Source organism: Physeter macrocephalus, chromosome 5 (assembly GCF_002837175.3).
Source record: "Physeter macrocephalus isolate SW-GA chromosome 5, ASM283717v5, whole genome shotgun sequence".
Lineage (NCBI taxonomy): Eukaryota > Metazoa > Chordata > Mammalia > Artiodactyla > Physeteridae > Physeter > Physeter macrocephalus.
In genome coordinates this window covers 42,118,760-42,134,120 of record NC_041218.1, presented here as the reverse complement: position 1 = coordinate 42,134,120, position 15,361 = coordinate 42,118,760, and the positions used below count along the sequence as shown (strand labels likewise).

The 15,361-nt window shown below is 42.4% G+C and overlaps 1 protein-coding gene across 6 annotated transcripts in view; it reads right to left on the bottom strand.

Moving 5' to 3' along the window:
- AOAH (acyloxyacyl hydrolase) overlaps nt 1–15,361 on the bottom strand; it is a 191,919-nt gene that overhangs the window by 133,366 nt on the left and 43,192 nt on the right. For all 6 annotated transcript variants that reach the window (XR_003679783.2, XR_008617356.1, XR_003679784.2 and 3 more), the window contains one exon: nt 10,531–10,630. Coding sequence is in view for 2 of the 6 variants with exons in the window: in XM_024130149.3 (XP_023985917.1) it covers nt 10,531–10,630 (100 nt within the window). In the remaining 4 variants the exon portion in view is untranslated. The remainder of the gene's footprint in view (nt 1–10,530; nt 10,631–15,361) is intronic.

The window sequence follows — 15,361 nt, the reverse complement described above, 5'->3', positions numbered from 1 at the left end:
CACAAGTAGTGCGCCAGCCTCCTATACCCATACCAGGCAGTGGGGAGAGACAGCTGGCTCACGTATAGTCCCAGCTTTACAACTCGTAGTCCAGCAGTCAGTCTCTTAGAGCCAGACACTTAAACTAATGACTAAAATGCAACACCAAAAGTGCAATGATAGCTGTTAGGACATGGTATCTTGGGGACAATGAGGAAGGGAGTCTAATCCTCACTGGAGTGGGAGCATAAGTGTCAGATGGTTTTTAGCAGAAGGTGACAACTGGGCTGGGTCTTAGAGGATGACTCAGGGAAAGGGTATATTATAGGTACAGGGGGAAATAGAGCAAGGCTGGGAGGTGAGACCCAGTAGGATGTGATGGAAATGATAAGAAGTGTTGAGCTGCTGGAGAGAAGTAGATAAGGCAGTTTCTCCAAGAACAAGGCTGGGTAGGTAGGGACAGGCTAGCTAATGGAACTCAGACTTCGTCCTGACCTTGATGGATGGCTTTGAGGGCTTTAAGCAGGAAAGGGAACATGGTCTGATTTGCATTTGGAAACATCACTCTGGTGCCTGGATTTGAGGATTTCAAGGCTGGAGGTAGAGATATCAGTTACAAAGTTGTTGCAGTACTCCATCCTAGAAATGATAAGCCCCTGAATTAGGCAGGTGGAATTGAGGATGGAGAAGGGGGATAGACTAGAAAGAACCATTTAGGTGGGTGAAAGGTGGTTTCAAAACTGAGATATGGAATTTGGGAGGAATAGCTGATGTGGGGAAAAGATAATAGTCCAGTTTCTGACATGTTATGTTCAAGGTGTCTTTGGGACCTACAAATGAGGATATTTATCTGGAAGCTGTATGCACTGGCAGAAGCTCTGGGGAAAGTCCTGAGCTTTATTTGTGAGGCTTACAAGAGCAAACATTCTGTATGTTTATGATGATCAGTCACTATTCTAAGAATTTTCACACGTATTAATTTATGTAATCCTCACATTAGCCCTTGGAGGTAGGCTCTGCTATATTCCCCCATTTAACATATGAAGAAACACAAGGAAGTTAGGTGATATATCTCAAATCACTCAGCAAGTACACGGTGGAGCCAGGGTCACTGACGTCCTCAGGCTGGCATCTGAATCTCTGTGCTTAGCCACCAGGCTTTCCTGCCTATAATCACTCAGGGAGAAAGCCCAGAGTGAGCAGAGTCTTGGCTGGGTGGGTCCTGGTGCTTAGGAAGGGAAGGGTAACCCTCAAAGGGACAGAGTAGTGCAAAGAGAACCAGAAAAGGGCAGAGGAGTTTCGGGAAGGGAGTGGCAAGCAGTGTCAAATGCAGCAGATGATGGATAAGACGGTTTTTGTATTTGATGTTTAGGAGGTCATTGGTGGCCTTAAGGAGAGGTGTTTCATTAGAGTGATGGGGCTAGAGGCCAGCCTGCAGTAGCTTGAGAAGCAAATGGGAGGTGAAGAAAAGCTCTCCTCTTTGAAAAAGTTGCTGGATGCTGCTGCTACTGCTGCTACCACTTAATTAGTACTTATTATAAGCAAAGCACTGTCCTAAAACTCAATCCCCTCCCCCCTCAGACAATACACATACACACTTATATGTATGTATGCATATAAATACACATAGAGATATATATCAAATTGTTAAATATTCATAACAACCGTATGAAGTCTGAGTATTATCACCATTTTATAGATGAAGAAACTGAGACCCAGAGTGATTGAGCAACTTGCTTCAGGAGAGACAGAGTAAGAAATGCAGCCAGGCTTTGAGCCCAGGTGGTCCGGCTCTAAGACCTGTGCTCATAACCACCCTATTGAACTGCCCCTCAATTAGAGGCAGCAGAGAAATTTGATTGTAGCTGGAGAGGAATGGGGGTTCTGGGAGGTTTATTTTTATATTTAATTTTTGGAATGGGAGAGACCTGAGCAGGTTAATAGGTATACTAATTTTCTTCCTTGGGTGTAGATAATTTCAGTGAGACCTTGCCCAATTAGCATACTGTTACGAGAAAATCCATAAAAAAGGAGTGAACTCTAAATAGATTATTTCTAAAACCTCCAGTTCCCTCAGACCTTCTATGAGGCTTTATTCCCAGGGGACTGGAGACTAGAAACCCATAAACAGAGTTTGTTAATGAATCCATGAGAAAAGGGGCAGAAATAAGGAACCAAGGATAATGCTACGGGATAAGTGGAGACACGTGACTTTGGGTGTCTGGGAAGCTACCAGAAGACAAAGAAAAGGCCAGTAGCAGGAGGAGAGACAACACTTTCAGGCTTGTTGATGGCAGCTTTCAGGCTTGAGCCAACACTTCTCACCGTTAATGCTCATCAGAAGCTTTGTAGAAGTGCATAGGCTCACCCCAGAAATACTGAACCAGATGCACTGAGGTGGGACTCCACACATATCTCTGAAAACTGCTCCACATTCTAAAATAAGCTAAACCTTTTACACTCTGGTATATTCCATTGAGACCAGATAAATCCTCACAAGAGAGGAAGTAAAGCAAATACATGTTCAGAACTGCCCTTCCCATCTTATCTTTCATTTAACAAATCTTATGAAGCACCTACACCGTGCCAGGCATTGCACAGTCCTGGAAACATGATGGTGAGCAAGAAAGACATGGTCCCTGCCCTCCAGTGCTATGAAAGAAACAAAGTGTTATGTGAGAGCACAAAGGAGACCTTCTTCAGATGGGCGGTTCGGGGAAGGCCCCTGTGAGGAGGGGACATTTCAACAGAAAGCTGAAGGAGGAGAAGGTGCTGACTGTGCAGAGAACTGGAAGGGTTCTGGGCAAAGGGCCCAAGAACAAGGCGCTGAGACAGGCAAGGCCTGGAGTGCCGCGTCAACACTTACTCCACCTTGAAGACAGTCACCTCCACTCCTTCCCAGGGAGGGAGGGCCCAGCCCTTCTCTGCTGAGCTTTCTGTTCCTCTTTGCACCCGCTGTTGGAACACTTGTCTCTTCATCATAGTTTGTTTACAAGTTGGTCTCCCTGTCTAGAATCACTCTATGCATTGCGATTGCCTGCCTCATTTGCTGGAATACTGTCCTACACAGTTCATTCTCTATAAATATTTGCTGCCGGAAAAAAGAAAACAGAATCATTCTGTAGAAGCTACACGACTTTAGGCAAGTCTTTTAATCCTCTAGGTCTCAGTAGACTTATTTATAAATAAAATGGGGGAATCATATCTGTCCTGCAGGTATGTGATGGTTAAAAGAGATAGCTTAATCAGGGTGCCTCGCAGCGGGGCTGGCACACAGTAAGTGCTCGAGAAATGTTTGTTGAGGCGTGACTGACTATGTGAGTGACTGACTATATGATTTAACTGGTAATGAGAAAGTTGGGATACTTGTGCAAGGTTCTTGGAAATTAAGCTCTTCATAATATTTCATTAAAGCTAAAACCAGAGCTGTGTTTACTTTCTGACACTGAGGACTGGCTACTCTGAATGTGCTTCATAATTTATGCCAAACACAGGTGTGCTGCTGTGAAGAGCTGCAGGTTGAGTTCAGGTTCTACTCACTAGGTATGAGACCTGGGTCAAGACCTTAAGCCTCAGATGTAAAATATGTTTGATAACTACACCTATAAAATAGAGTTTGGCCCTGTGATACTATACTAAAGTTGGAGACATCAGTATGAACTCATGTCCACACCCCCCCACACACACACACAGATGGGTAGATTCATGGCTTACATGCATACAAATATACTTTACTAAACTCTCCTCTAGGAGGATCTAGAAGCAATGTCATCCTAGTAACAACACGCACACCCAGCAACCAGATCTCAGTTTCTAAACACCATTCTCCAATAAAAGGAACCAGGTCTCCTTCGAAAGTGGTGGATTGTAGGGTTGGGGCAGGAAAAATACAAGATGACCCTGGATCATCTGGCATTACCAGAAAGTAAGGAAATTCTAAAGAAAGAAAGGAAAAAAAGAAGGAATGAAGAAAAGAAGAAAGAAAGAAAGACAACAAGCAAAGAAAAAAAAAAAAGGAATGGAATGGAGCTGTGTCAAAAGGACCCAGGGCAACCTGAAAGAGCTCCCAGTGGCCAAAGCTGAAAAATTCTGAGCAAGAAAATAAGTAACATAGTACTGAATTATAACTCAAAGTATGAAATACATATACACAAGTCTATATTGACATAAATGAATAACTGAATACATAAATAGGGAAGGGGAGATATATCTTTGCAGAAGAATTCCAAATAATATACTCCCTTCTCCAGGAGGTGAGCTTAGAGCCCCCATCCTATTGAGTGTGGTTTGGACTTAGTGACCCAGTTCTAAAGAACAGAGAAAAGGAAAAGGGAAAAACAGTGACTTTCCCATGAGGAAGCCTGGCAAACACCACCTTAACAAAGCGATCAAGGTTAACGTCCCCCTGGATGTCATGTGGGTATCAGGTACCCCTGATAAAATGTGATGAGAAGGGCACTTAACCTCTGTGGTGTTCCTTCCAAAAAAAAAAAAAAGACTGTCTAATCAATATAAAAACATCAAACAAATCCCAATTTGAGGGACATTTAATGAACATACTTAACCAGTACTCCTGAAAACTGTCAAGGTCATGAAAAGCAAGGAAAGATTGAAAACCCATCATAGACTAGAGGAGGCTAGGGAGACCCTAAATGCAACATGTGTCCTGGATTAGATCCTGGAACAGAGGAAGGACATTAGCGGAAAAACTGGTGAAATCCAAATCAAGTCTGAAGTTTGGTTACTAGTCACGTACAAGGGTAATGTTGGCTTCTTTAGTTTTGACCAAGTAATGTTAAAATGTTAACATTAGGGGAAACTGAACTTGGGTGAGGGTGTACTCTCTATGGAATCTTCACAACTTTTTTGTAAACCTGAAATTATTTCAAAATAAAAATCTTATTTAAAAAAATTGAGTTTGGGGGCGATTAAACGGTAAAGCACATTGCAAGCTCACAGAGCTAAGCACATCATTATGAACGGAAGGGCACTGTCCATTGTACAGAAGGAAATTTAGTGATTGATGAATCTTAGAAAATGTTAAATTTCCTGTCCATCTATAATTTTTTCCTAAACCCTATTACCTCCCATTAAAAGAGACACTAGATATTTTATCTGACACTTAATGTTTAAAAAATATAAATTCCTGAGGTCAGATGGTTTATTCCTCAGCTGAACGAGAATTTGCCCTGTGTCACTTTCTCATAAAAAGTGCTAACTTTCTCCTTTCCAAACCCATTTATGTCGGCTTCCTGGTAGTTTGATTCCAGGGAAACACGAATTCCGTGTACATGCACACACACCCACACACTCAGCACTGGAGAGCTTCTGGTTCCTGCAGAAATCGGATTTACTGTGGGAAAAGCTGTTGCAAAGTCTGGATTGCTTTCCTAAGGCAGCAGGTCTCTTTTGCAGTCATTTAAATGGGTTGGAGGCCCCAGGGAAATAGAAGAATCTATCTCCACTAGCGCACACATTCTGAACATAATTCTCTTGTAATGTGGATCGAAGCGGTGTGAAGTACGTCTTGACTATGCCTTAGAGATGTTGGTAAATACGGTCTGTCCCTCCAGCTCAGGGGTGGTGAGGAAGGAGGTCGGTTCAAAGCCACAGAGTCTGCTTGGGGATCTCAGAGTTAAGGGACGCAGGAGGGAGCAGCATAAAACTGCAGAGGCTCCAGGCTGCACCGGGCCCAGTCGGGGCTCATACATGGTAACCCTCTGATCTAAAAATGAGAGGTTTAAAGCAACAGGGCACACATGAAGAAACCACATCCAGTTTTCAGCTGGAGAGCTGTGGTGTCAGGATCGTGCTCATGCACATGCACACACAGACACACCCTGGCAGTAGGCAGGGCCTTGCTTTGTGTGCAAATGAGAGGAGGAACGCTATAAATAATCCCCCCAAAGTAGGTAGCACAAACCCATCTGGGTGGTCTTTACAACACAGTCTGCAGTTTTCTTTGTCCTCTCCTCTTCTCTCTCCTCCCCTCCTCTCTCCTTTCTCCTTGTCTTGTCCTCCTCTTCCCTCCACTCCACCTATTCCCACTCCATCCTCCTTGTGCCCGCTGAACACTGTAGGGTGTTTCTTGCTTCAATTAATGATGGAAGGAGTTTGTCATTTTTGAACGCATGGTAGAGAAGGATATGGAGATATGACTAAAGGACTGGCGAGAAGTGGGCTGGAATTTCAGCTTTGCTGTAGATAATGAACACGGGTTCGTTGCAGTCCCTACATGCTGTCCCACCTTTTGCTTCTGGCCCCACTAAAGTCAGGCACCTGTTGCTCTGCACTGCGGGGCTTCGCCCCTGCAGGCCCCTGGAGCAGAGAGACCCCTTTGTCCCTCTACTCCATAGCATGCATTTCGCAGGGACAATGGCTTGCATCATACTACATTTTACCAGAATCTGAAACACATGAAAAGCAGGACATTGAGGGTGCAGAGTCCTGCTTGTGAGGAACTAGCTGGCCCAGGAGCAGTGGTTTGACTCAGAATACCAATACCCCAGGGGTATCAGTGAGGCACAGAGCCCAGTGGTAAGAACTTGGGCTTTAAGGACAAACAGACCCAGGGCTGAATCCTCTTCTTGCCCCTTACTAGCTGTGTAACCTAGGCAAACTCCTTATCTTTTAGTCTCAGTTTCCTCATATGCAAAATAAATATACACCCCCCAAGAGCACTGCTAAATGAGATCACGTATGTAAAGTGCAGTGCCTGGTACATTACTCACATACCACGTATGTGCCTGGCAAGATGGAGGCGACAAAGATGGGCAAGATGCAGAGCTGCTGCCTGATATATTTACATTCTAATAAGGAAATCTATGTAAACTTAATATCTCTGTGACTCCCTCTCCTCATCTATAACGTGTGGGTGATGACAATGCTTATTTCATAAGACTGAATGATTAATATACATGAAACATTTAGAAAAGTACTGGCACACTGTAGTACCCGAAGAGGTATTTCAGGCTGATGGTTGAGAAGAGAGTTAACATTTTGTGGAGAGGATTAAGAGTTATTTTACAGAGAAGGTGACAATGAGATGAGCTAGAAGGATGGCCTTGGTGTTGACGGGGCATTCTGGGTAGAAGGAATGTTTAAGAGGTGCAAAGGTACAGGGTTGGGAAGGTTGAGATGGGTTCAAGGGGGAGCCAATCACTCCTTTTGGGCTACAGCATGAGCTACACAAGGATAATAGTAGAGGTCCAGGAAGGCTTTTTGAGAATCCTAAAATGCTAAGTGAAAATGTGTACTTAATTGTGCAGGCAATGTGGAGGTCATAGGCTGGGGGAAATAATATGATTAGAGGTATGCAACAGGAAAATTAGTGTGGCCATGAAGTACGGACAATTAGAATTTCCATCAGCAATGCAAATGAGAAACTAGTGGCACTTCATTTATTCATTCAACAAATATTTCTTTGTTATGTATAAGGCACCACCCTAGAAATTGGGTATACATAGATGAACAAGATAGAATCTGACCTCCTGGAGGTTATAGCCTAGTGGGAGAGACTCACAGATGGTCATGCAGGCATATCATTCAAGACTAGTCAAGTTCAAAGAAAGAACCTACAGGAGCTTTGACAAGAAGAGTGTGTAAAAGGAATCAGGGATGGCTTCCTCATCCTTCAGGCAAAGATTTTGGGATGGACAAGATCATATCTATTTTATAGAAAGACATTTCTAGCATCCGTATGGAAAATTTATTGGAAAGAGGTCAAGAGGAGATTTGGTTGAACTAGTTGGGAAGCTATAGCAGGAGTAACATCAAAAGATGATTGTGTGAAAACTTCATGCAATGATACTGTTACTTGTAATAACACAGATGACTCTCACAGACAAAAGAAACCAGACACAAAGAAGAATATACTGTATTCTTCCATTTACATGAAATTCAAGAGTAGAACTTTATATAAATGAACTAATCTGTGGTGGCAGATTTCAGAGTAGTGGCTGTATTGGGGGGGTTATTGACTGGAAGGGTCATGAGGAAGGCTCTGGCAGGCTGGAAATGATATCTGTATCTTTACTACTAATTCACACCTGCTTTGTAGGTGTAATTTGTGTGCCATGGGAATGAAAAGTAGGTCTGATATGTACTATTTAAAAAAATGCATACTCATAATGTAATGTTAAGGGGGAAGAGTAGGATAAACATTTGTACATATTACATTATCATAACTCTCAAAGAAATTAATATAATTTATTTAAAAATTAAAAGGAAACTATCCAATATTTTAATATTGGTTATTTCTGGTGGTGGGATTTCAGTTGACTACTGTGAAGAGATACCCCGAGGGGATTTTCAAGAAACACTGACACAAAGGTTGAGAGACCAACCAACCTCTCTGAGCAAAGGACAGGGATGTGAATCCCAGTCCTGGTCTTTCTCAGGGGAGTGACTTTCAGCAAGTTCTGTAACCTTTTTAACTCTCAGTCTCCTCAGTCTTAGAAAAGGGGTCATAATGGTGCTTCCACGCTGGGGCTATTTGGGGGACTAGACAGGATGAAGAGTAAGGACAGTGAATGCTCAGTAAATATCAGTTATTTGCTATTAAAGGAAATTGTGGAGGCAGAAGAGGATGAAGCTGTCCACATTTGCACCAACTGCCCCTCTTTTCTGGGTCCGCCGTAGAGATGGAGGCTGGTGATGGGATTTGAGGAGGAGGGTGGAGGCACCAGGGAGCACGCCCAGCTGGGGTAGAAGCTGAATATTTCTGAGATGAAATCCTCTGACTTCCTCCCAGCCAGAAAGGATGGTCGAAATGTTCCCAAGTTGGGAATTGAAAAGGGGGTGGTGACGGGAGGACAAGGAAATGCTATTTCGAGTATAAATTCTACAGAGTATAAAAATAAAGAATGTCATTTTAAATGGGATAGTTTAAAGTTGAACATTTTGTGACTATGTATAGCTGTGAGTGTGAAAATATATAAAATGATGTTATTTAAGGAAATCACAAAAACCCATATCACTTGCCTTTGTACATAGAGACACATTACTTCTGTACATTATCAAACAGTGAATATTATTATATTCGCATGCTATTTGAATACACGGAAAAAAATTTTTTAATTAAAATTAACTCTTCTAGAAATCAGTGGAGACCACATCTTCTCAGATAGAATTAAGGGAAATTTAACTGGTGTTTAGTCATTAATCGAGGTAGCATGACATGTACATGTACCCCAGGTATTTGCATCTCTTTCTTCCTGCTCAAGGAGACAGCCTTATGATATTTAATATTACCAGTAACCCAAATCGTGTTCACTGGTTAGGCCAAAAAGTGTTAAAATGACTTTATTTCAATAAGAATAAAAAGGAAATTACAAATAAAACAGAAGCCTGTTGTGTTATATATAGAAAGGCTATAATTCTGGGAAAGGAGGCATAGAATTTTATTTTATTTTTTTATTTTACTTATTTTGTTTTATTTTATTTTATAGGAAGTTCCTGAAAATCATTATTTTGAGGCCTAACCAGATCTAATATACTCTCATTCATAGCATGAGCAGGAAATTGTGTCCACATTTGTCTGTCTCCATCTGCATTACAATTCAGAATTGTCAGGACTTCCCTGGTGGTCCAGTGGTTAAGAATCAGTCTTGTAATGCAGGGGATGCCGGTTCAATCCCTGGTCAGGGAACTAAGGTCCCACATGCCGCAGTGCAACTAAGCCCACGCACCGCAACTACAGAGCCCACATTCCACAACTAGAGAGCCCTCGCACCGCAACTAATGAGCCTGTGCGCCACAACTAGAGAGAAGTCCATGCACTGCAATGAAGAGCCCACACGCTGCAATGAAAGATCCCATGTGCCACAACTAAGACTCAATGCAGCCAAAAAATAAATACATAAATAAATATTAAAAAATAAATAAATAAAAATAAAAAATTGTCCAACATGATATAATGCACACACGGTATTCTGAAGAGCTACCTCTGAATAATAATGATATTGGTAATAATGATATTAGCTACCATTTTTATTAATATTTATTTATGCAGCAGGTATTGTGCTAAGCATTTTATATATATTAGTTCACCTACTTCCTCCAACAAATCTATGAGGGAGGTATTTTAGGTATTTTGTTAGACCGATTTTATGGGTGAGAACAATAAGGCTTAGACTAGGGGGAACAACTGCCCAAGTTTTCCCAGGATGTGGGACTTCCAAGTGCTCATACCAGGAAAGTCCTGGGCAAACTGCATGAGTTGGTCACTCTATAAAAGTAACTTGCTTGATTTTTAAGGGGTAGAGAGGGATTTAACCTCTTCTCACCTTGGCTGGTAAGAGTTCCTATGTACTGCCAGTCCAGTTCTAGATTACAGTCTAAAAGAAACAGCAAAGACATTCTTTGGTGGCATGGGGGAGGGATCTAAGTTGAAGTTTGGGAATATTATTCCAGGTGATGTAATGGAAAATGTCATTTTTCCGGTCCCTGTCCCCAGACCACTGAGCCAGTGAAGCTGAACCTCCCTTTACCAGATTTCCAAAGGGCTTGCATATCACCGTAATCTGACATTCAGAATGAAAAAGCACTCACCTTGGGAAGGGGATAGAGGTGACACAAGGGTTGGCCACGGTCCTGTTTACAAAACTCCAGGGTGTGACACACCACATCGGCATTCACATCCGCTCTGAGCCTGGGGGGAAATAGGGCAAAACAAAGGATATTTAAAAGCTCTCAAGCATTAGGAAACGAAAGCTATTTCAAAAGAAGGTCAGTTCCCAGAATGGATTCTAGTATGGCCTTTGAGTCCAGTTCCATGCAGCTGCTGGATCATAATGATTTCCTGCCACTTGCTCTCTCCTACTTTTAGAATAAGGTCCTGGGGGTGGGGAGAGGGGACTCACAGCACTGAGCTGTGAGCCGGCCTCTCACACCGGCACTGTGATGCTTTTAAGGAGAAGCCGCAAATAAAATTGAGAAAGGAAAAATGGACAGCGGTGTAATTTCATGGGAACAACATTATTTTTAAAAATTTATTTATTTAATTAATTTATTTTTGGCTGTGTTGGCTCTTTGCTGCTGCGCGCAGGCTTTCTCTAGTTGCGGCGAGTGGGGGCTACTCTTCGTTGTGGTGTGCGGGCTTCTCATTGCTGTGGCTTCTCTTGTTGTGGAGCACGAGATCTAGGTGTGCGGGCTTCAGTAGTTGCAGCCTGCAGGCTCAGTAGTTGTGGCTCACGGGCTCTAGAGTGCAGGCTCAGTAGTTGTGGCACACGGGCTCCGTTGCCCGGAGGCATGTGGGACCCTCCCAGACCAGGGCTCGAACCCAAGTCCCCTGCATTGGCAGGTAGACTCTCAACCACTGCACCACAAGGGAAGCCCCAGAACAGCATTTTAATGTTTGCTGAGACTTACAGCAAAAAATCTTTGATGTAGCCTTAAACACCTAAAATTATTTTCTTAGATGTAATCCAAATCACCTCTTTTCCTTTTAAAGTAAGTATATTTATCTTTGACTTTTTCCCCTGAGTATGGTGTAAGGATAGTGCTCTTCAAACATTTTGGTTTATGTCTAGGTTTGAAGGGGTTAAAACAAACCTTCCATATTCATTTTCTACATGCCAGCCCCAACACTCTTAAACCAAGAAGAATGAGTATAATGTGCTGCTTCAAATGAAGGAACAAGTCATGTGTGGACTTTCAGTAACTTTTCCAAGTAAACTACTGATTCAAACTCAAATCAAAACAACAAAAACAAAGACTCCAGAAACATACGTTGGTAATATCTAGAGACTAACCTTGGAAGGACAGTTATAGATTCTAGAAGCTATTTTGAGGGGTTTCTTCTCAACTCACATGATCACTTAACTGTCCCCCTTCACCTGTAGGGGTGGGTTCCTGGTAACTGTGTATATACTTCATATCTCCTGCCAGTTGATTGGTCCTCATTAGACTACAATTCAAGTAGGACCAATCAGATTCTCTCTCAGGGAAATTTGGAATTGGTATTAAAAAGTCTGACTTCATTCTGGGCTGTTCCAAGAATAGCAGGAGCTATAGTGACTGGGGACTGTAATGTCATTTCCTGCCATGAGGACAGAGCATTTGGAAAGCTAGTCTGTAGGATGGGGTTCAGGGGGCAGAACCCAACATGTGCAGTGAGGAAGACTCTGTTCCTGGTGGCTTCCCAGTCCTGTTTCCAGCTCTGTCTGAAGCCTGGATATTTTCCTGCCTTTAAGTTCCACGACATGCTTTAGGTGCCCTTGTAATAAATCTACTCTAACACCCTCCCCCTCCAACTATTACAGTGACTATCTCTACAGCTACTACAATCACTACCACCATTCTTCTCTCCCTGACCCTCCTCCTCTTCCTCTTCCTTCTACTTCACAAGCAAAGCTAAGTTGTTTCTGGTTTTTTGTCTTTTTTGACTGAATGCAGTCACAGCCCACGCATGGGCCAGCCCTTGAGAAGCACTGGTGAGCTTGGCAATGCTTGGCCTTGTGACCAGGGCCTGGATGTAAGTTATTGGATCTGCTCCCTGCCTTCATTCCTGTTTCTGCTTTATTTCTCCAATAACCATTCCAGCGACCCTCCATTAGGTTGCCTACTCCTCCAAGAGAGTTTTCTACCTGGACATGCAGAAGAAAAAACGAGATTTAGAGAAGTAAAACAAAAGCAAGGTGCAATCAAAACAAAATAAAACAGAAACACATCCTGGTTTCACTTAGTGTGCATAAGTAGCACTTTTAATAGTTGCTGAACATTGAAACATCTTTAAAAGCTCTAATAATCTTAACTTTGGACTGCCAAGCAAAAAGTGCGAGGAGGGGCCTTGAGTCTTAATTTATATCATGAACCTTCTTGCAGAAAGAACTGCCCCGATATTAATGAAAACTCTATCGGAGAAAGAGAGTCTCTCTCAGAGATCTTTAAATATTTTGATGTGATCCAGGAATCCCATTCCTGGGCATCTATCAGGAAAAGATGAAAACTCTAATTTGAAAAGACACATGCACTCCAATGTTAATAGCAGCACTATTTAGAATAACCAAGACATGGAAGCAACCTAAGTGTCTATCGACAGGTGAATGGATAAAGAAGATGTGATATGTGTGTGTGTGTGTGTGTGTGTATACACACACACACACACACACACACCATGGAATAAAAAAGAATTAAACAATGCCATAAAAAAGAATGAAATAATGCCATTTGCTGCAACATGGATGGACCTAGAGATTATCATACTAAGTGAAGTAAGTCAGAAAGAGAAAGACAAATGTTATATGATACCACTTATATGTGGAATCTAAAAAATAGTACAAATGGACTTATATACAACAGAAATAGACTCACAGACATAGAAAAGAAACATGGTTACCAAAGGGGAAGGGGGAGGGATAAATTAGGAATATGGGATTAACAGAAACACACGACCATATATAAAACAGATAAACAACAAGGTTTTACTGTGTAGCATAGGGAACTATATTCAATATCTTGTAATAAACTATAATGGAAAATAATAAAAAGAATATATGTATAACCAAATCACTTTGCTGTACCCCTGAAACTAAGACAATATTGTAAGTCAACAATACTTCAACTAAAAATAGAGAAAATATTTTGATGGTCACTAGTATGTGAAAACAGGCTGGGATCATGGCTTTCAAATTTCATTCCAGCTGAATAAGACTTAACACTGTGACTGGCTAGATGGCTTTTCAGCTTTTTGTGAGCATCTGAGTTGAAACAGGAAAGCGAGCTCATCATGAGAGTCATCTGCTTGGCCCCAGGGTTCCTTCATAGGAGGTGGAGGGGAAGGTAACGTAAAGGTAACTAAGCTCTGGGACAAGCAGTTTGTGACACACAAGGTCCATTACCAAAGTAATGTCTACCAAGGGTCAGTAAATCAGGAGAGGGTGGCTGTTTTCACACATCTGTTCTCAACTTAATGGTTCATTTATTTAATTGATGACTGCTGTCTTTGGGGAGATGTGGTATTTTGTGGACTCAGGAGGGTAATAAATAGGGCTCTGCTTAATCTTTTTTTTTTTTCAACCTAAGGCCAATATCCCATCTGTGGCAATTCAGAACCACCAGAGCTAACTCATCATATGGTGTCCAAGATCTATTCTCTTTCCCCTGCAAACAGAGCAAAATTTCAAGTAAGTGAACTTGAATATGGGAGTGGGGATGGGGGCTCCTCATTCAGAGAGTGAGACTTGTGTTCTCTGAACTGAAAAATAGAAGAGGGGAACTAGGTATGTGGTTTCCCTCCCCAATCCTCTAAGATCAGAGCTTTATCATCAAAAGACTGGAATTGAGAAGCACTCCTTTGGACAAGAATAGAACGTGCTGAGCCTCATACATCCAGACAAGTGTAAGACCATGACAATGTGCAAGATGCAAAGAAGTGGCAAAGTAGCATGTGTGCTCTTAACCAAACTTGGGACAGAAGGCCTAGGCTATACATAATTTGTGAAATCCTCAGGAAATCTCCAAACCCTTAATAACTATTCCCATCCAACATTGCCTTCTTTTTCCCGGAGCTGCAAATAAGACCAAAATGGTCACATTTCAATTTACATCCTTTACTACCTTTACAGGTAACAGAGTTGTACAGGAGTGAGTCATGTGGGGAGGAAGCTTCAACACATTCGGCAGAGCTAATTAACAAGTTTAATTAGGATCATGGTAGAAGGAAGTCAATGCTGATGATTGTCATCATCATAAATCAAAAGAAGGGAGCGCGGTCAGGGTTAAGTGTGAACAGACAGGTAGAGTGATAGCCTATGGCAGGGAGCAAGGACAGGGCCTTTCACACAAGAAAGCTCTCAGATTTAGACCTTTTTTTTTTTTTTTTTTGCGGTACGCGGGCCTCTCACTGTTGTGGCCTCTCCCATTGCGGAGCACAGGCTCCGTCCAGACGCACAGGCTCAGCGGCCATGGCTCACGGGCCCAGCCGCTCCGCGGCATGTGGGATCTTCCCGGACCGGGGCACGAACCCGTGTCCCCTGCATCGGCAGGTGGATTCTCAACCACTGCGCCACTAGGGAAGCCCCAGATTTAGACGTTTGACATCACTTTCAAAGGAGAATTTATACATTAATATATAGAGCCACAGAGATACACTCACAGCATTGAAAGAAGATCTTCCTCATACGACTTAACACTTTTATCTCACTTCTGGACCACACTCTTTAGAGTGTACTAGGAATTTAATCATTTCTATAAATCTTGTCATTACCTTGTCAATGGCTCAGTTGTATTATTGTACTTTATATTTTTGCTATTAAAAAAATACGTTGGGCTTCCCTGGTGGCGCAGTGGTTGAGAGTCCGCCTGCCGATGCAGGGGACATGGGTTCGTGCCCCAGTCCGGGAAGATCCCACATGCCGCGGAGCGGCTAGGCCCGTGAGCC